General features: G+C 41.0%; 1 protein-coding gene across 1 annotated transcript in view; it reads right to left on the reverse strand.

Moving 5' to 3' along the window:
• TACR1 (tachykinin receptor 1) overlaps positions 1-21,450 on the reverse strand; it is a gene marked incomplete at both ends in the record, with an annotated part of 150,881 nt that extends 129,431 nt beyond the window's left edge. Inside the window, one exon of the mRNA XM_080711085.1 lies at positions 21,059-21,450. Within this exon, the coding sequence (XP_080567211.1) occupies positions 21,059-21,450 (392 nt within the window). The remainder of the gene's footprint in view (positions 1-21,058) is intronic.
• Between the last annotated feature and the right edge of the window lie 321 nt (positions 21,451-21,771).

A 21,771-nucleotide genomic window follows, 5' to 3' on the forward strand; every position in this document is an offset into this window, starting at 1 on the left:
CTACTATATAAGTAAGGAAAGATTTTATTTTTGTTCATTACCAAGAATTGATTTCCCATTTCAGAACATCATGTTACTGATAACAGCATGGCTTACCAAATTCAAGTTGCCAAAAAAGAAAAACATAACAGCCAAAAAGAAGAAAAAAGAAACAAAAAAAGAAACTGGTCTTCCATATCTACCTGCATCTGTTAGTGTCACATATTCCTTGTTTTACATAAAGGGTGTAAGCCTAGCACACTAGCGTTGTGCATCTGTGCATTTCCACATTAAAATACATATTTGATTAGAAGTTGACCTTTTATTCATCTCTTATCATGCAGATAGAGCTATAGGTAGATTATAAAAATCTATAAATTTAGCTGGGCGTGGTGGTTCACGCTTGTAATCCCTGTGCTTAGGAGGCAGAGACAGGAGGATCGCGCAGGTTCGAAGCCAGCCGCGCTGGCTTAGGAGACCCTGTTTAAAAAAAAAAAAGTATAAAAATGGGTCTGGGAGTATAACCTGGAGGTAGAAGGGTTTCCAGGAACCCCAGTACCACCCTCCCAAAAAATCTATAAATTTTATTTCTATAAATACAACAATGTATTTATACAACAAATTTAATATGAATTAATATATACAAAATTAACAACAAAATTAATCTATAAATATAACAAAATAATATTATAAAATATTTGTTATAAGAAAAGTCAGGCGTTGCTGCGTCTTCCTGGTCTTCACTTTTGGTTACCATAACATCCCCACACACCGTCAGCCCCACTCCCTGAATCACTTCCAATTCTACTTCCTTTCATGAGCTCCAGCCTTCTGTTGTCACAATCCATCCTAACCTGGACTCTGTCATCATTAACAACTATACTATTTCCCACAACTTCTATTTCAAGGCTCTCCGTCTCTGACCATCACCTCCTGGCTTTTCAGTTTGTGTCCTTTTCACTTCAGGTCCAATGATTTTTCACGCTCACCAGGATCTCCAGTCCGTCGAGTGGTCCCACCACTTGACACTCATGACCATGTTTCTCTATCCACCTGGCTTAGATTCCTTGGCTGAGCCCCAGCCAGTCCAACGACGCAGACTTTATTGTCACATTCATCCTGCCTCCGGTCTTTGGTTCTAGCTGTCTATTCTATCTTAAAATTTCCTCTCCAAGTTCATCATGTGACAAGTCCCATCACATTATCCAGGTCTCTGTTTAAAAAACACCAGCTCCTCAGAAAGGTCTTTTCTGACATCCCTGTCCAAAATAGCATTTTTAAAATGTTCTATTACCGCTCTCTACCAATTTGTTGGCTAGTTGGCCCTGGACATGTGAGTGAGCGGAGCCGTGAATCGGATGAGCCTAGCTCAGATCGGCTGATGTCCTCGTCTAATGACTTCAGCACTCATTGCTGCTATCACTGAGATCTTCTCATTGCTCATTACATAGCACGATTGTGGTGCTAGGTAACTAGTACATTTGGGGCTCAACCACTCGCCGCTGCGTGCCTGTGGTGGACAGGTGGATGTCATCTAGTGGTTATGTAGATGCTCTGTCACAACTTGCTCTGCTTCTGTCCATTAAATCTCCCAAATTAGCAAACTGGGACCAGTCTTAATTTCTTCCTCCTTTCTAATCCTACTCCCTTCTAAACATCTAATGGCTCAATAAGCCTTCTAATTCCACTTCCAATCTTTGAAATCTGATTTTCCCAGCCCAGACTTCTAATCATATTTTGCCTCAATATTATAACTTTCTATTTAAAATCCCTACCATTAGTTTATTCTTCACTCTAGAAATTTCCTACTTCATTAGATACATTCCCACTTCTGTTTTTTAACTTCAAAACCAAATGTGAGGCCGGGGGATATAGCCAGTGGGTGAGTGCTTGCCTCCCATGTGTGAGGCCCTGGGTTCAACTCCCAGTACTGCAGAAAAAGTAAGTTTATATTTAGATCAAAGATTGTTTTAAAAAAGAGGAAAGAAAAAATATAGCTTTAAGCTATAAGAGGGAAAGAAGAGAGACCCTAATAACAAAGAAATATACTTTGAACTTATGCTTCCTAACTGCCTGGCATTAAAATTAACTTAGTTTTCCTCATATAAAATGTTATCATTATTAAAATAATAAATTCAAGTGGGTCTCACACTATTTGGGACCACGTCCTTCTCGTTGCTCTCCCAGACATGAAGGACTGCTTGGGACGCAGAGTAACAATTCTGATACCTCTCAGCCTAGCGCTGTCTATCACCAGCCTGCAGTAAGTTTCCATTGCTGAGTCTCCATTAATAGTTGGGATGGTAATGAATAACCAAAGTGCTTCTGAGTTATGCTTTTATGTTTCTTCCATTTTCATTTCAATTTCATTCATGGATAAATTTTTAATGCAAGAGATGGAAAGTATAAATAAAATGTATTTGTTCCCTCAGTGTGTTATGTTTCCTCCTGCCCAGAGTGTTCATCAGTGCAGTTAACTTGTCTAGAACTCTTTCCTCCTCTCTTGCCGTCACTCCTCTTAATTAGTTAGGATTATATTTACTTGCAAATAACAGAAGATCTGTTTATCAAGGGCTTAAAGAAATACACATTCCATTGCTTTTCACAACAAGAAGCTCAGAGCCAGGCAGTGTAGGGCTGGTGTGGACCAGAGGATGCTCAGGTCCTTCTAACTCTCTGATTCACAATCTTTGATGACTAGGAGTTTTTATCATAGATAAATTGTGCTGCTGCCATTCTGTTTCAAAACAGAATGAAGGAAAGCAAAAGGTAAGAAGATATTTCTCTTTGTAGTTGCTGCCTTTTTATTATTGAAGAGAAGCTAGAACTAAATGCTTCCTCCTGTACCCCACTTCCCAAAACTCTGGCATGTGAGTAACCTGCGCCCCTGAGAATGGCACATGGAGTGTCCCAAGAAGGAGACTGGATAGAGTTTTCATGCAGCCAGTCTGTCTGCTGCAATGCCCGTCTCTTATAAACCACTCCCAGTTCCTACTCCTCCTTTAGAACTTAGCCTCAAACCATTCAGATAATGTGTATATTTATATACTCTCATAGAATAAATATTTTTTTCTATCTCTTAAGACAGTTTGCAATTATACATTTATTTGAATACTCCTGCGGCTAATGTCTTATTAATATCTACTTCTTACATTTGACTATATGCTCCTTGAAGACAGAAATCATGCCTGATACTTTCTGATTGTTATATCCTAGGACTCAGGTTATGTGTTCTCAGCTTGAGTGTGGCTTCCTAAGAACTGTATATGATACTATAACTGTGTGTTCAAGGCCTCAATAATTAACATGTAGAGGAGGAGATAAACACGTAGGCTCTCTATAAATAGATCCACATCCATATTGTACAAGGATATTAGGTATTAGGTAGTAGAACGTAACTACCATTTTAAAATCAAAGCGATGATGATAATAAAATGTTCCAAACTTGATCTGGGAGGAGGTGGAGTGGATTGAACCCAGGGGCATTCTACCTCTGAGCTACATCCCCAGCCCATTTTATTTATTTTATTTGAAACACAGTCTCACTAAGTTGCTGATACTGGTCTCAAACCTGTAATTCTCCTGTCTCAGCCTCCCAAGTACTGGAATTACGTGTATGAGTCACCATGTTTGGCTGCGATATGATTTTTTAAGCCACAAAATAAGGTTTATTTGTAATTTCTTGTTCAATCGTACCTACCTGATTGCCCAATTCATATTATTAATGAGGTAGGAGAGACTGGCAAACATAAAACTCAAGTGTTAAAGGGAGAGTTTAATTTTTTAAAATTGTGATGTTTACCTCCCCCTTTCCATGTTAATTATTGGGGCCTTCACCGCACAGTTGTAATAATCATGGGCTCCCGCACAGCTCTTAGGAAGCGCGCGCTCAAGCTGCGAGTCTGCACTGCTGCACTTGCCTATCTATTACATTTCCCTGGGTTTTGTCAAAATCCACGAGGATGTGTCTCTCCTGGGACACTGTGTATGGTGGCAGGAAAAAGACAGAGTCTGGGGTGGGAATGGAGGATCCACCAGGCCCTGAGAGCCCTGGGGGCTCCTTCGGCTCTGGCCTGGGCGTGGCTTCTGCAGCTGGTCCTTCTGGACGGTGAGAGCGGGCCTGTCCAGGCTTTTTTTCTTGCTTTTGCATCACTACCCGTGAGGCTCCGAGGGGGAATCTGCAAACTGTTGTGCAGACCCCAGAAAAGCCCTGTGCATGTGAGGAATAAACAATCAGGAAAGTGGCATCAGTTCAGAAACTAACTTGAAGAAAAGCTTCTTGCTAAAATCCACCTGTTTCATACAACAGAAGAAGCCGTAGCTCTTTTAGATTCCTTCATTGATAACCTCCAGCCAGGCGTGGTGGTGCACGCTTGTAATCCCAGCATTCGAGAGGCTGAGACAGGGAGATCGCGGTTCGCGGACAGCCTCAGCTACTTACTGAGGCCCTTTGCAACTCAGTGAGACCCTGTTTCAAAATAAATAATAAAAAAAATAGTGCTGGGGGTGTAGTTGGGGGTAGAATGCCCCTGGGTTCCATCCACAGTACCTCAGAAAAAAAAAAAAAAACTTAGAAAAAACTCATTTCACATCTTCATAGCCCTGAAACCTCAACTTGAAAAAGATAGCTTATGCTAGCTGTATTTTAAAGATGCAAAATGTCACAGAAATGGAAAGCTGACTAAGACAAGGACTGTAATTATGAAAAAGATCCTGTGCATAAAAAATATGTCCTGGAATGAAATAATTCCTAAGGATAGATGATAGTGGTATTTAGGCAGTTAAACAGAGATTGATTTTGCTTTTATTTTTTTTTACACTATGTTTGATGTTGCTAATCATCTTTAATAAATATGTAATGTTTTATAGTTTAAGCAGTTGGTGCATTAAATGTGATCAGAAGAGAATTTAAAGTTGTGCAGCTAATATTCAAGAATAAATTATTTTTTTCTTAGAAAAGTAGTTTAAATTTAAATCTAAATAATGAACAGCCTCCCAAAATCCTGACTCTTCTGGACTTATCTGCTTAATCCAAACACTAGCAATTTAATGTCTTATATTGCTGTGTTTATATAGCTTTTGTGGGTTTTTTTGTCTGTTCCTACTCTTTTTTCCAGTCATTTACATTTATTAAATCTGTGCTATTTTCAAAATGCTGAAAAAGTAGAGCAGGAAATTTTTTTTTATCCAGGTGTAGAGAGAAAAGGAGAAAGGAAAGACACAGACAAAGCAAAAAGGAACAAAGTTTTCAAATGAAGCATGGGTCCAGATAGACCTAGCGGAAAGCCCAGGTCGTGGGAGATTGGTTCTTGCCTCAGGATTGAGGGAGAGTTCACATCCACTGTTGAGGATGCTGGAGAGCTTTGGCCATCTGAACAGGACTGCCCTGTGGCCTTATCCTCCACCTACCAGACCCTCAGAACTGGCTGGCTGGCACTGTCATCCCAAGTCCCTTCTTAATCACAGCACTCTTCCAAATTGTCAAAGCATTACTTTTACCAAGACAATTAGTGAGTAACAAAGATGTATGAACTAGAACAAAAGCAAATTCAACCTTCTTTCTTTACCTAAACACGAATGCAGAGCTCACTGGCAACCTCAGGGCAGAGATCATCCTTTCAGTGATAGGAGGTCTCTGAACAGCAGCAGCCCCCCCCCCCCCCCAGTCTTCTGCATCAGTCCCTGGCAGGTACTATTTTGTGAAAGCTCAATTCTGGACATTTTTGTATTACCAAAATTCCAGCCCTCCTCACAATCCCATACGGACCTAGTCCCTAGGACCAAGTTTATCTTGATTCTCTACAATCTTTCCTGCTCAAAGAGTAAGCAAATAGCATGGACACATTCCCATTTTAACGTGCAAATGAGCCCTTGGAGGTAGACGTGTCATCATCCCCATTTTAGTGTGATTTTAATCAGCTATGCTTCTCTTGGTTCAATTCTACTTACTAAATTCAGTTGGGCTATGAAAGTTAACGGAGCAGTAATTGGGATCACGCATTTTTGAGGCAGGACTGGGGTGCCTCAAAGCAGATTCAAGCTGGTTTATGCATCATAAGAGGAAAACCTCCAGAAAGAAAGAGGACAATATTGCTGCCTCTTTTGCACTCGGTTCTAATGTTTTATTTTGCCAATGTCACTGAAAACCAATGATAGCTCTGGTTTCACTGATAATTCTGCCTGAATCACGGACATGCAAACTTCTAGGCCTTTCATCATTCCAGCTGGGAAGAGAAAAATAAATCTCTGGTAATAAATTTAAAATGATACATCCAGTGAAGATTTGGCCAGGAAGTTTGCTATATTATCTCTTGGCTTTTTTTTGAATAGCCCAGTTGTGAAGCTAGTTATATTTCACACCCAGGGCTGCTTCTTCTATTTTGGTTCCCATCATGAATTCTAGGGTATTTTTAAGCCCCCCTTTGGCTCCCTGGGACTTTTTAGCAGAGTCCAGCTATTTGTAGGGTTCTCTTTTGTGTAAACAATTTCAGAGTCAGACAAATCCCCTTATGAAAACATAATAATTATTCAAGAGGACATTCCTCCACAATAAAATAAAATTAATAAATTGTACAAGGTGGATATTTAAGCTTATGCTCCCCACATGCCACTAAATGTGCACATGAGGTTTTTAAAAAATTAGTGCAATTATATTCTATGATAGAGCAGAGGGGCGTCTGGCCTAACTGTTTAGCAACCTCCCTGCATGAGTTCAGTTAGCCATAGAGTGGCAAACGTGGTTGCTCCCAAGTCCATCTGTGGCTTAGGGAACTGGGCTGAGCTGTAAAAACAGCATAATTATATATATATTTTTGTTATCTGGAATTGATGGCAGTGGAAATGGAGGGGAAGGAACCCAGTATTCATAGAGCTATGAAAAAAGCTATGGCATAGACTCAGGGGGAAACCCAGTTGGTCTGAAAAAAGTGTCTCATGACCAGTGAAGGGTGCTGGGTAGTTTGCAGCCTGCAGGAAGGAAGGCCATGTCACTTTGTGCCAAGGGGAAAGGGCACTACAGACCTACGTCAGAGGCACAGGAAATCTCTAAAGCACAGGCCTGAAACATGGCAAGAGCCTGAGTCTGTCAAAACCAATGCACATTATCCCACTTTCAATGATGTGTGTGGAGAAATAGAATACCTCCATAAAAATTATGGCACCTATTCTTTTGTAACCTCCAAGTCTCAGAAAAGAAACTGGACGGCCCAAGATATGTGGCTGTTTTTGGAGGGGAGTCACTTTTCCATGTTGCTAAGGTCTAGATATGGTTTGAGTGCTTCCTCGGGGCTTCGGGTGTTGACATGTATTCTCACAGTACTAAAGAATTAAGAGGATGGAAACTTAATCTGATGATGGTGTTTAGTTAGAGGTGATGCTTCTGGTAGATAATTAGGATTAGATGATGTTATCAGGGTAGAGTCCTCATGGTTGAATCCTGGTGGCTTTTTATTATAAGTAGGGAGAGAGACCAAAAGAGACTCGTGAACACACACCCATAGTCTCTGTCTTTTGCCATACAGTGCCCTGTACCACCTTGGGACTTTCCAGCAAGAAGTCCATTGCCAGAGATAGGCTCTCGACCTGGACCTCCAGCACTGTGAGCCAAAGCAAACATCTTATAACTTACAGTCTGAAATGATCAGCAGAAAATAGACGAATGCACATTACCAGTGAACAATTTTGGAATGGAGGTCCAATTTTGGAATGGAGGAATGTAAGGTAAACTAGGAGAAGATACCGAATGAGTGACCTCTAATCAGGTGGAAAGAAGCCAATGCCCACTAGGGGCAGGGGAGGTTCTGTATGTTTTCATCAATATCAAGCAGGTTTCAAGATGTTATGATACTAATTGGGAAAAGGTAAAACTTGAGGAAAGCTAAAGACATATAGGACACATACTATAGGGACTTCAAAAGTGGATTCCGGTGGCAGAGTGTGGGTGGACCCAGCGAGCACCGGGCAGTCAGAGCTCCACATGAGCAAGGGTTCAGGAACCGGGCTGCAGCTCTGGGCAAGACCCCAGGAAGCACCTCAGCTTCAGAACTCTGACTCAGCCCCTGACTCCGGAACTCAGCTGCCCTTTACAGAGAAGGTGATCTGCCACCTCTGCTTGTGTGCTTTTATAATGCTGAAAAGGCATTTTTTAAAAGTAAACAGAAGTGGTAATACCAGAGGGACTCCAGATGATGGAGGGGAAATCTCAGCAAAGTTTGAATGGAAAGATAGGAGAGGAAGAAAGCTGAGGTTGTTCAATAGAGGAGCTACATACGAATATGTGTAATAGTATAAATATAACATGGTTAACCCGGACACTTTCTATTGGGAGGGGGGAAGGGAAATGGAGGGGGGAGGGCCTGAAGCACAATGTAAATGTACACCACTTTCAATATGTTTTATTAAAAAAATGTATTTCCAGGTAAAAGAAGGAAATAAATAATTTTCACCATAAAAACCACCACCAACAAAACAATTAAAGCAAACAGGCAAGGAAGAAATGGTACTTCTCTGTAAGTAGTGTGTGTGGGGGGTAGTGAGTTTTGTAATCAGTATCTGTTGCTTTGCATATGATTTGCTTTTAATATGTATGCACGTATGTCATTATCAACATGATTTACATTATAATGGGAGACTGTACTGCACCAGTGAAAGCACATTAAAAAAAAATGAGCATCTGATATATGGGAGAATTTGACTTACCAGATTTGTAATTTTTTTTGTGTGTGTGATACTGGGGATGGAACCCTTCTACCTCCAGGCTACACTCCCAGATCTATTTTATATTTTATTTGGAAATAGGATCTCTTAAGCCAGCGAGGCTGGCTTTGAACCTGCGTGATCCTCCTGTTTCTGCCTCCCAAGCGTGGGGATTACAAGTGTGTTTCACCGCATCCGGCCTTCAGATTTGTAATTTTAATTGTAATGTTTGGGAGGACTTAATAAGTTAACTCCATAGTCAGTATTTAGATGTTCATGAGAACCTCAATTACTGAATTTATAAGCGTAATTCTTAGGAAATTAAAGTGTTTTAAGAGAATTTGATATTAAATTTAGAAGATTTGATTGTTTAGATTTATAAGAACTATGTAAGTCCGAGAGGGATTTTGTTTTTTTTTTATTTATAAGTCATCCTGTGAGAGATTAATGTTTTTAAGACAATCAGATGTATTAATTTGTGATTATAGTTTGAAATGTTTAGGAAAATTTAACTCATCAAATTTATAAGTCTAGTTACATTTAAGATTATTTTGTTTGTTAAGTGTATGAAATTTACAACCAATTAAAATATGTAAGATCTCTTGATTTATTAGTTTTAAAATCATGTTGAAAATACCTAAGGGCAAGGACTCCATCCGGCTCCTGTTTAAGAGTTAATGGAGTTCTTTGTATATCCTAGATATTAGTTCTCTATCAGAAGAGAAATTACTAAAGATCTTCTCCCCTTCTGTAGGCCTTCTCTTTAGACTTCCAATGGTTTCCTTTGCTGCACAGAAAAATTTTAATTAAATGACATCTTATTTATTAATAACTAGAATGTAGAAATAACTAAAACAACAAATAACCCAATCAAGAAATGAACGATTGAACTAAATTTACACTTCACAAAAGAAGAAATATAAATAACCATTAAGTGTATGAAAAAATGCACATCGTTAGCAATCAAGGAGATGCAAATCAAAACTACCCTGAGATTTCATCTGACCTCAGAATAGCAGTTATCAAGAAAACAAACAACAATAAATGCTGGTGAGAATGTGGGGAAATAGAAACAGAAACTCTTATACACTGTTAGTGGGACTGTAAATTAGTGCAGCCACCATAGAGATCAGTGTGGAGATTCCTCAGAAAACTGGGAACTTATCCATCATATGATCTAGCTATACCACTCCTAGGTATCTTTCCAAAGAACTGAAGTCGGAATATTATAGTGAATGCTACCTGTATACCCCTATTTACAGCAACACAATAGCCAAAATCATGAAAGCAACCTAGGTGTCCATCAACAGATGAATGGATTACAAAATATGGGATATGCACGCAATGAAATTTTACTCGGCAATAAAGAAGAGCAAAATCACGTATTTTTGCAGAAAAATAGATGGACCTAAAGAGCATTATGTTAGGTGAGATTAGCCAGTCATAGGAAGTGAAGGGTCATACGTTTTCTCTCATATGTGGAAGCTAGGGAGTAATCAGGATACACAATGGACTTTGGATAAAAGAGAAGAGACTCCAGTGAAGCAATGCTGGGCATCTAGGGGAAGGTGGCGGTAGAAGGGAGGGAGAATTAACGAAGGGAACACTTCCATTGCCATTGGGTACGCATGTGAAATTATCAATGCCAATTTCAGTATCATGTAGCGGGAGGGAGGAACTCTGGGGGAAGTTCACCACGTGCTGTGTGCATACATGATGCCCCCGTCACTCCAAACTATGTTTTGATATGAGACCACAATGCACCAATGAAAGTATGCTAAAAAAAAAAAAGAGCTAAGTGAGCTTTAGTCAAAGAGAAAGTGGATGCTTAACACTTTCACAGCAAGCTAGATTTAGAAGGAAAGTGCCATGATTTATAAGATGTACCCGAAGACTAAGTAAACACTATAATTCGGGTAAGTTGAATATTGATTAAAAATCCTGCATCCATAAGAACCTTTTGCGAGGAACAAGTTCTCCCTCAGATGGTAAATACGCAAATTATGCTCTCCACGCGAAGGCGGTGACTTTGAGACATAAAGAATTGGGAAGCAAATGTGTGCTTTTGTATAAAATAAAACATTGTTTTTCTGGAGCATGATCTACAATATCGAAACAAGAGACTTCTAGTAGAGTATGAACATAACTCAGAGATGGCAGGGATGTCGAAAAGCATTTAGCAAGAGATTTGCTGACTCAATCAGAAGGATTTCTTTATTATTATTATTTTTAGTACTAAAGATTGAAACCCAGGAGGCATTCTATCTCTAAACTACAGCCTCAGCTCTATTTTTAATTTTTAATTTTTAATTTTTAATTTTGTAACAGGGTCTCATTAAGTTGCAGAAGGCCTCATTAAATTGCTAAGGCTGGCCACAAACCTGAAATTCTTCTGTCTTCAGCCTCCCGAGTTCTGGGATTACAAGCATGCACCACCATGCCTGGCGCATCAGTATTTTAAACTACAACTTAAGTGGGGAGGGATATAAATGTCTTACTCTCCTGCACACAGTGATGAACTCCTGTTATCCCAGTACTTGGGAGCCTAAGACAGGACAACTGCAGGTTCTAGGCCAGATTTAACAACTTGGTAAAACCCTCAGCAACTTAGAGGCTATTTCAAAGTAAAAGAAAAGGGTGGCTGGGGCTGTAGCTTGAAGGTAGAATGTTCTTGGGTTCCATCTCTCAAATCCAAAACAAGGTTTTATTCTGTTGCTATCATACCTGAGGCTGAGACTAGAATGGAAAAGTCTAATGGGTACAATGGCATGTCAATGTTTATTAGAAATCATAATCTTAATTACTTATTATATCTTGCCATCTCTTCTTGCAACAATATTCTACAAGGGAAGTTTTATTTTACCCATTTTATCAGCCAAGGAAACTGAAGCCCAGGTAGGTGAACATCTTGCCTACATTTGCACAGGTAGAGCATGGTAGAGCCAGTGCTTGGAGCCCATCCCCTGCCCTGTGCCCTGCAGGACACCTGACCTTCAAAGGTTAGAGTTCAGATTATTAATAGGTCCTATCATAGGAAGAACAGCAAGGGTACTCTTGAAGGAATCCCACATATTAGACATAGTGATAAGGATGAATTGAAATGTAGATTAAGGAAATAGTTATAAAATATTAGGCCCAGAGCTGCTCAGGCCATTTTCCTAGAGCAGTTCACCTGCTGCTTTAAAAATGGTCCTGCGGTGGAGGCCTCTCCACCCCTGCAGCTCTTCCCCAAAGAACCTCCTGTTTTCCTCTTGCTGCCTTGGGGTTGCAGCCTCTCTAGGTGGCACAGGGATGGTGGTAAAAGTTTAAGACAGTTGCCCAGTCTGTCCCCCACTCTGTGGCTTTCTCAGGCTACTGTCTATAGGGACTTCCTCGTGCCAGTGGATTAGGCATTCAGACAACTGCTGTGGACACTGGAATTGAAAGGCTGGTGGGAGGGTAGGTTTCTGTTGGTCTTGCCTCAAGGACAAGTAAAGCAGAGAGTGTGCTTCTTGTTAAAGGAAAAACTTGGAGAAAAATCCAACTGGGGTTGGCAATAGCTGTGCCAGGAAAGAGTCCATAAAATGTGCAAGTATTCTCAGTGTGCCTGGCAAGATTAGAGGTCTGGTGGGAATATTCAAGGCCTCCTTCAATTAGAGGGCTTCTGTGCCACAGTATGTATTGGCGTCAGTAGGGTCAGAATCCCACCTGGGTTAGTCACGTGGAGTGGGGAAGGGACAGGTGGGAAGTAGAACTTCTAGTTTTTCTAGAACAGGGGGATTGTTGTCAAAAGCACCCTGTGTTGCAGCACAACCCTGTTGTATGCACACATTTAGCCCTGTTTTTTCTTTTGCTTCAGCACAGAACATCACAGATGTGCTCTAGGACATGCCACACGCATCTAGTTTTGCGATTTCGGTGTGTGCATGTGGGAGGCAGAGTTAGTTTGCCCACAGTACACACTTTAATGAATTCTTGCTTTGTGCCAGGCACTGTGTACATGCTGTGAGCAGGAAACAAGATAAAGCACGTTTGTTTTCGTGGAACTTGTAGTTTAGTGGGTGGGGAACTACGGTAGAAATTCACATATTATATAGACAGTTGCAACACCCCTGGGTGAAGGCTTTGTGGATAGAAAGTAGGAACACCTCATTTAGACATGCAGACCGAGATCAGCTTCTTAGGGGAGGGAGCTCCTGAGCTAAGCCAAAGAAGACAGTAAGGCCACCAGGTAGGATGCCAGTCCTACTGGGGGTGGGGGGCTGGGCAGGGCAATGGTAATAGGGCAATGGTCCAGTCTAGCCACCTCCTTTTAAGAGGGCCATTGACAAGTGGGAATAACTAATACAAGCCAATGAGACTCGAAGGTGAAGGGACAGTTAATCAGTGACGGGGAAGCTTCAAGATGGATGAATCAGAATGGCTACCGCGTGGAAGCAATTTTAGACTCACGGGGATAGCCCAAAGCCAGAGAGGCAGATTTCTGCAGATTTCTGTTTAGAAAGGAAGAAATTTATAATGCTTTCGTAATGAGATGACTTAACAAAAGAGGCACCTGGAGTAAAATATTTAAGCAGAGTTTGAAACTCTTATGATGCTCCTGCAGGTAAGGTTGCAAGTTGAATTTGAATTGGGGTGAAAAATTGTCAGAAGGGTCTCTTACATCCGCTTTGGTAGAGTGAGACCCTTACATCTCTTTTCTGCTTTCGATGACAGCTTTCCTTAGATAAGATATCTTCCAAAAGCCAGCTTGAGCAGGAGTATGTATGAAGGTATATAAGCATATAAAAGCAAATGGCATGTGCCTTGTGCCTTCCTGCTGCAAGGGGACAGAGAGACGGGGAAGAATGATGAAAGAAACTGTTCCTAATAGTGTTTTTAAGGTAGAAAAAGAATATACCCATTGACATTATGAGGATTAGATGAGAAAAAATGGATTGAAGAGCACACAGATATAAGGTATAATGATCATTTTTATTAACATGAAACCTTTCTAGTTTCTAAGTGACAAATATTAATAAATCCTTATGAGCATTTCTGATCCGGTATTCTTGAAGTTAATTAAAAAACAAAATGCTACATTCTTTCCTCTGTATCTTGCTGCTCCTCCTCTTTCCCCTCTTCTCTTTCTCTTCCTCCTCTATTTTTCCATCTCCCTCTCCTTCTCTTTCCTCTGGCTCTCCTTCCTCTCTCCCCTGCTCCTTCTCCTTCTTCTCCTTTGCCACTAAGCTCTTCCCATATTCCCAATAGTAGTTCTTTATTTTGTCTTCAGGGTCTTCAGCATGGTTTCGACTGCACTGGGTTATCTGGTACTTGTGTCTTTTTTGTTAACCCCCAAAGACTGCGCGATCAAGAGCAAAGGCAGTGTCTTGCTGCCTCGGCACCTGGCACACAGTAGGTACTCAATAGTGATTTGATGGAAGGATGGATGGATGGATGGATGGATGAGAAATAGACACTTCTTTTCATTGGCTTGATCCAAATCCTGACTATTCTCTGCTGATGCAGTTTCTATGAGGTCAGTCATCAATGCTTTCTAATTCCAAGTCCAATGTTCTCATTGTCCTTGGATTCAATGACACCAATGAGCACCATTCACTACAAGTCAACTCTCTGAACGTTTGTCACTCCACCTTTCCTGATTTCTCTACTTCCTGTCTGTTTCTTCTTTTTTCCTTTATTCTAATGCCTGGTACGGCATTCCTGTGAGTCTCCAGACTGTTTTATGGAAACATGTGTATAGGTAGAAGAGGTGTTCTGTACTTGCCGAATTCTAATAACTTCTCTGTTGCAAAACTCCTAAATTGACATTTTGATTTCTGGTTTATCATTCTTTAACCACACCTCTCAAATTGCTTAGGCAGTTCCAACTAATGATTACATTTTCAATTCAATTCAATTCAATACGAACAGTTCTCATCTTATTCTTGCCAACTCCCCCATATTCCTTCCTGGATTCATGCGTGAGTTTATTCAGTTCAATCAGCCTGTCATTTTCCCCAAGCATTTGCAACTTCTGAACTCCAAGTTGTTAACTGACCTTCAAGATGCCATTTCTTCTATCCAAATGTCACTTTTTGGGCTGGGATGTAGCTCAGTGGCACAGTGCTTGCCTGGAAAGTGCACCGCCCTGGGCTCAATCCCATGTACAAAAAGACAATAAATAAATAAATAAATAAATAAATAACCCCTCCCTCTTTAAAATGTCACTTTTAAAAATAATCCTTTCTAAAAATTTTATCTAATCTTCAAGGCCCAACTCAACTGCCACCTTCTGTATGGCTCTTATTCTCTCTCTCTTTCTCTCCTGCTCTTTCTCATTCATTCATTGGGGATTGAACCAAGGGCATTGTACCTTTGAGCTATACCCCTGGCCTTTAAAAAATAATTTGAAACCAAGCCCCACTAAGTTGCGGAAAGCCTGGCCTGGCGTCTTCTCTCTTTCTGTCTCCGCCTTTCAAGTACTGGGATTGCAGGCACGTGGCACCATCTCAGACAGTCTATCTTGGTCATCATCACTGTAAAGCATGATCTCTTTCCTCACTTACAGAATTTATTGGTACAACTGATATAAAAAATACCATCCATATGATCTTATATTGTGCTCAATCTAAATCAGCCTTATTTTTCCTAACATAGAGCATAAGCCCTTTTGAGGGAAGACACAAAGCCCTAAATTAGGAAATATCATCTTATTTTGAGGACATCATCCCTCAATGGATTGAATATCTTTTCTGAATTTAAGTGTGTTTTTCTCTCCTGTGCATTTGCATGGTGAGTCACTCTTTATTTCCCCCCAAATGTAACTTATATTCCTGCCAGTTAAAAACAAAACAAAACGCCGGGCGTGGTGGCGCACGCTTGTAATCCCCGCGCTTGGGAGGCGGAGACAGGAGGATCGCGCAGGTTCGAAGCCAGCCGTGCTGGCGTAAGAGACCCTGTTTCAAAAATATAAAATAGGCCTGGGAGTGTAGCCCGGAGGAAGGAGGGCTTCCAGGAACCCCAGTACCACCAAAAAAAAAAAAAAAAAGCAAAAACAAAACAGCCTTGACCACCGAAGAAACTGTGAGCTCCCAGGAGTTGGGAGAGGATGTGGCCGGTGCATCGGAGCAGCATCAAGAGAAGAGGTGGGTGTTGCACTTCTCAAGGGAAGAGCCTAAAGTCTGAGTGCCCACCTGAGATGAAACTAACTCAAGTATGAGCCACATCAGCACTCACACACGTGGTTCCTGATTTGAAAAGACAGGGCCAGTTGTGGTGGATGAGTTCTAGTGCATGGTCATTCTCAGCATCACAGGCATGCTTCCTCATGGGTTTCCAGGTCTGTCTAAATTAGTGAGTGCAAAGGATCCTGGAATCTCCATGATGCCTTTGTGTAAAGTAGAGACAGACACTTGTATCCAGGTCCAGCCACCAAGGTTAGGGTCAAGGGCTGGATGCAGGTCCAATAGAGACTGCGGAAGCTGGGTGTGGATGGACACCAGAGATGAGCGGGCACAGTTTTTGTCATAGGGTTAGGATTAGGGTTAGTTATGTTATGTCTATGTTAGGCTAGTTATGTCTCTGTTCAAGGTGCCTTCTTTGCTCTCTCAGAGAGCTCATTCACTCTTTTGTTTTCAGCTGTTATCCCTGTCTGGGTGTTATGGATTGCATGTAAAATATCCCTTGGACCTTTTGTTCTATAGACAGCCATGCTCAGAGGTGGGTCCCTAGGGTGTAGCCTTGGAGACTATATCTGTCTCTTGCTTCCTCCCCTTGCTCCTTCTGCTTCCTGCCAACATATCCTAAGGACCTACAGCCCTGGCTTGGAGCCAACATAAATGGGATATATATATATATATATATATATATATATATATATATAATCTCCATTAAAAATATATGTGTGTGTGTGTGTATTGAAATTTCTAGACCCATAAGCAAGTGAGTCTTTCTCCCTCGGAGAAGGGGTTGGACCACAGAGGCGAGGATGCTGACTGAAACACTAGGCAACTATATATTTGGTCCTGATCCTATCTCATATTGTCCAGAGGCCATCTCTGTTTGAATGTTTCCTTCTACTCAAGCACAACCTATCCAGAACCAGTCCGAGTAGTGAGCAACCTTGGCCTTTTGACTCACTGCAGTTAGACCTGCCCCTGAAGGGTAGAGGAGCCAGACACCAGCCCTGCCTTCCCAAGCTCCTTCTTGCTCTGTTTATGGTTCCAAGTTGGGTTTCTTGTTTGTTGCCCCTTTAAACCCTCCCTGATGACTTTTTCTGCTCCACCTAAAAACCAGCCATCATCACCAGACCCTGTGAATTGAGGGCATTACCTCTCAATATACACCATCTTCAAATTTCATGAAACATCACACATACTTTTAGTTTTTACAGTAGAAAGATTTTGTTTCAAATTTTAGGTGTGAGAAATTACAACATTTCAAAAGGTATGATTTTTGGTGTTTGTTGGAGTTGACAAGATGCAGACCAAATCTTATTTAGCTACGTTTGTCTCTGAACCTTTATTTTAATTATAGATATCCACGGCTTTTAAACAAGTATTCCTTCTGAAGAAGCTCTCTCCCCACTCCCCACCTATTAAAATACTCTAGGAAACATTTAAATTAGTACTGCAACTTTCAAATGAAGCATTGTTTACATTTTAGTTTTTGAAGGAAATCTGACAAATTTTGGCAAGGTAGTTTGATCCAATAATTCCACTTCAAGAAATTTTTTTCTAAGGAAAGAAGCAGAGATGGTCTCCAAGATTTATGTCCAGGATATTCATTTCAAATTTACTTGTAAAAGATGAGAAATTAGACAATATACATATAAAATTAGAGTAATGGCTAAATAAATTATTATAGCTACATAATATAATCAATATAATTAAACATCCTATTTAAAAATATTTTATGACAGGGAAAACACCTGTACTATAATGTCAAAGAGCGAATAACAACAAAAACCTTAAAAAACCAAACACAAACAGCCAAAGAATCGGCTGTTGAAAGTGCTTTTATTATGATCTAAAATCTACTCTTAGATCTACTTTTAGACATGTTCACGACTGTCTAAGGCATAAAGAGCACACATAAGAAGTACTTATAAACCAGAATTCCACAATTTTAACTGGTTAACTATCACTCGTGGGATTTTAAAGTAATTTCAATATTTTCTTTTTAGTCTCATGTATGTCCCACATGTTCCTCTAGGAACATGTGTTATTTATTCATTCATTTACATATTCAGTAAACATGTAGGTGACTGTTAGGTGTCAAGCTCTCTGCTTTGTGTCAAAGATATTAAAATGGACAAAACAGAATGGACATGTTCCTTGCTCTGCCTAGAGATTATACTCTTTTTAAAATAAGAGGAATTGTTTTTTTAAAAAGTTGTATTTTACTTAATTCAGTAATTATCTCTCTTAAGGATTGCCAAGAAAGCAGAACAAAATTATATAGAAATGCCCTTACAGCATTAATTATAATAGCAAAAAACTTAAAAATCACTAAATACTCAACAGTAGTGGAATGGTGAAAGAAATGATAGCACATTCACATCATGAAATAATATCAAGCCATTAAGGCTATATTTCTGAAGACTTGAATAACATCGGAAAAGTTATTAATGCTTTTCATTAACAACAATGGAAAAAGTGAGTTAGAAAATTATATAGAAACTGACCTCAATTATGTAGTGTAATAGTCATAAAACAGACATTCAAATATTAACTGGTGTTATTTTTGGATGGTGAGGTAATAGTTGATTTGAATTTTTGTATCAATACTCCTCCTAATTCCCAATTTTTTTTTTTACAATGAATAAGATATAACTTTACAACCAGGAAAACCACACTGCTATTTTTAAAGCTTTGATTCCAAGGTTGTCCATTAAAAAAAAAAAAAGAAAAGAACACACAAAGAGATAATTTAACATTTCCTGTAAGTCTGCATTTCCTTGTTGGAGGAAGGAGAGAAAATTTATCTAGAGGGAGCTTAAGGCTCCTTCCTTTCGACAATAATCTTAAGGGAGAATGGATGACCACAGCGGCAGGCGGCAGATTTGTAACGGAGCTCGGGAGGGTGAATGCCCGATACGCTCACAGCTGAGCAGGGGAAAACCAGAAAGAGCACTCAGGATGTGGAGAGAGACAGGAAGCCTCGGTCCTAACTCCAACCTGAACTCTAAGCTTGAGCACGCCATTGCTAACCTCTCTGGACCATGACCGCACATTAGAAACACAGGGACATTTCTTGTTGCTGTAATTTCTTAATTACCCCAACTCTGGCATCTGAGAACTACTGATCTCAGATGTCACAGAAACCTGCTATGGTTTACCTAGAAAAAAACAATAGAGAAACCCAATCCTAGCTTCTAGCCCCATCCACTGTGATCATCCTCATCCTGACTCCCGTCCCCGATTTAAGTTCCAGAGGAAAGAGCAGGGCTGTGGACCATGATCCTGTGTACGCCAAAGGGAGCTGTCCATCAGCTGCTCACCGCTCCAGCTCGCGATGACTGACAGGTCTCCCCAGGCTCAGACAAGGCCCCAGTGCAGTAAAAAACACCAACTTACTCTCTAGTTCAGGGACCACCAAGAAAGCCTGAAGTGACACACATTTTGTTGTGCTGATGTGTGGTTATATATGACACTTTGAATTTTTTTCTTCTTCAAGTTTATGGAAGCTGCTATAAAAGAACAAGTCCACATAGAGAGATTTACAGGTATGCCTCACTTTCAGAAAACTGAATATCTGAAAACCAGAGCAGCATGAAAGATAACTTTATAAAACCATCCATTTCACTACTATATTGAGTAACAGGTTTACCTTCTGCCTATCATACACATTGATTCAGCACAACTTGTTTTACACACAACCTTTCAAGCACACATACGAGTTGCATGAAGGGAGGTGCAGGTAGAATTCACAAATTAGCATTTTCACCAAAGATGAAAAAATGAACTTTCCTGGTTTTGAAAGGGTTTGCTGGTCATAGAAGCTGAAGGAGACTGCAAACCAACTGCAAATCGTAAATCATTTTAAGGTAAAAGGAGATAGTAGTTTGGGACTTTTTAAAAATAGGTTTCTCCTAGCTTTTTGTTTGGGTTTCTCTCATCCATTGATGTCATCCAGGACATTTAAAGAATACATTGTAAAATCACAGTGGCAGGTGTTTTAAACATACCTCCACCACCCAGGAAACATTTGACACCTGTGCCCATGAAGACACATTGGAGACCCAGCACACCCACAAAAAGTCAATACCCATAAAGCTGTAGTCTAGTAATTAATTTCCCATCACACCACCTGAAGAGTCATTCGTCCCAGCCTCAGTGTTTGAAAATGCCAACCTTTTCACTTTCAATCAGCTTCTGAACCCTAACTCTGTCGGTGGCAGGAAACAAAGGGTTCTCAGTGGTTTTTGCTAAGCATGCCTTTCTGACTACAGACAGTCCCCAAACACTGACTGACCCTAGCAAGAGGGACTTACAGATTGTCCCAGGCCAGCCTCTTGGATCCCTGTCTGTGGAGGTTTTTAGAATGGCGTGGCTCTTACTTCTGAATGAGCAGCACAGAGGAAGCTTGATTAGAATTTGGGGCATTTTATGATTCTGATGAAATTCTCCTCACATTCAAATAATACTGGAAAGTTGAAATGGGAACGGAAAGTACCTGTCTTCAGGAAAAAGTGACAAAAATGGGGAATTTTAGGTCTACTTAGAATATAAAACAAATGTGAAGCTGTCCAAACAGAATAGCAGGCCTTGGAGAAAGTGGGAAAGCTCCAGCACTGGGAACTTTAGCCCCTTGGCCAACCATGGCCAGTCCCCCAGGGCTTTCAGGAAAGCAAGAAAGGAATGTATGTAAAAAGGCAAAACAGGAGCTGAAAAGAAAGCATCAGGGAGACGAGTGAATAAAGAAAAGGACATTAAATTAAAATGTGAGTGTGTGTTTGAAAGACAGGGAGCCGAGTGTGGTGGCTCACACTTGTAATCCCAGCATTTGGAAGGCTGAGATAGGAGGATCATGGTTCGAGGACAGCCTCAGCAACTTAGGCCCTTTGTAACTCAGTGAGACCCTGTTTCAAAAAAAAATATAAAGGATACAAACTTGGAGGTAGAATGCCCCTGGGTTCCATCCCCAGTATAAGAGAGAGAGAGAGAGAGAGAGAGAGAGAGAGAGAGAGAGAGAGAGAGAGAGAGAGAGATAGATTGGTGATGGATTAAAAAAAAAGGAGGGAGGGGGAAAGGCTGAAATAAAAAGACAAGAATCTCCACCAAGTGGCTCCATTGGCAGTCAGTAAGAGCCCCAGGGCACCTTGCCCATCTTCCTCTTGGACCACCCACGATCCAGCCCCCAAACCCTCCACAGCAAAGTCTTGGTCCTCGATGGACACTTCTCCAAAATGCAAAGCTCTTACCTATCAAAGGCCACAGCGGTCATGGAGTAGATGCTGGCGAAGACGGCAGCGATGGGGAAGAAGTTGTGGAACTTGCAGTAGAACAGGCCGTAGTACCACTCGTTGTGGACGGCATAGGTGAAGTTCACCACCGTGTTGAACGCCGCCATGGAGGCTTCGGCGAAGGCCAGGTTCACCAGGAAATAGTTGGTCACTGTCCTCATCCTCTTGTGGGCCAAGATGATCCACATCACCACCACATTGCCCACCACAGAGGTCACCACAATGACCGTGTAGGCGGCTGCCCAGAGGACAATTTGCCAGGCCGGCTGCACGAACTGGTTGGGTTCGGAGGTGTTGGTGGAGATGTTTGGGAAGAGGTCTGAGTCCACCGGGGGGAGGACGTTATCCATCCTGCAGGGAGGCAGGGGAAGCAGAGTCCTGTGACAGGAGGCTCCGGGGTCCTGCTTAAGCCAGGCAGGAGGAAGGGATTCTCTTTCTGGATAGAACTCTTCTTGCAAGCTGCAAACTTGGCGCTCAGAAGATAAACGCTTCTAGCTGTCCTGTCTTTCCTGTCCCTGGTGTCTCTGAAGCCCTCCACTCCCAAGCTTCAGCAAGCATTTGAGTTCGAAGCTGGATACAGCGTCTCTTCTGTGTCAAATTGAAAAGGAAAAAGCAGCCCCACCGCTCAAGGTTCTAGAGAGCCAGAGAACTCCACCTTTTTGCACCTGCTG

The sequence above is a fragment of the Muscardinus avellanarius genome (genome assembly GCF_963383645.1).
Source record: "Muscardinus avellanarius genome assembly, chromosome: 15".
Lineage (NCBI taxonomy): Eukaryota > Metazoa > Chordata > Mammalia > Rodentia > Gliridae > Muscardinus > Muscardinus avellanarius.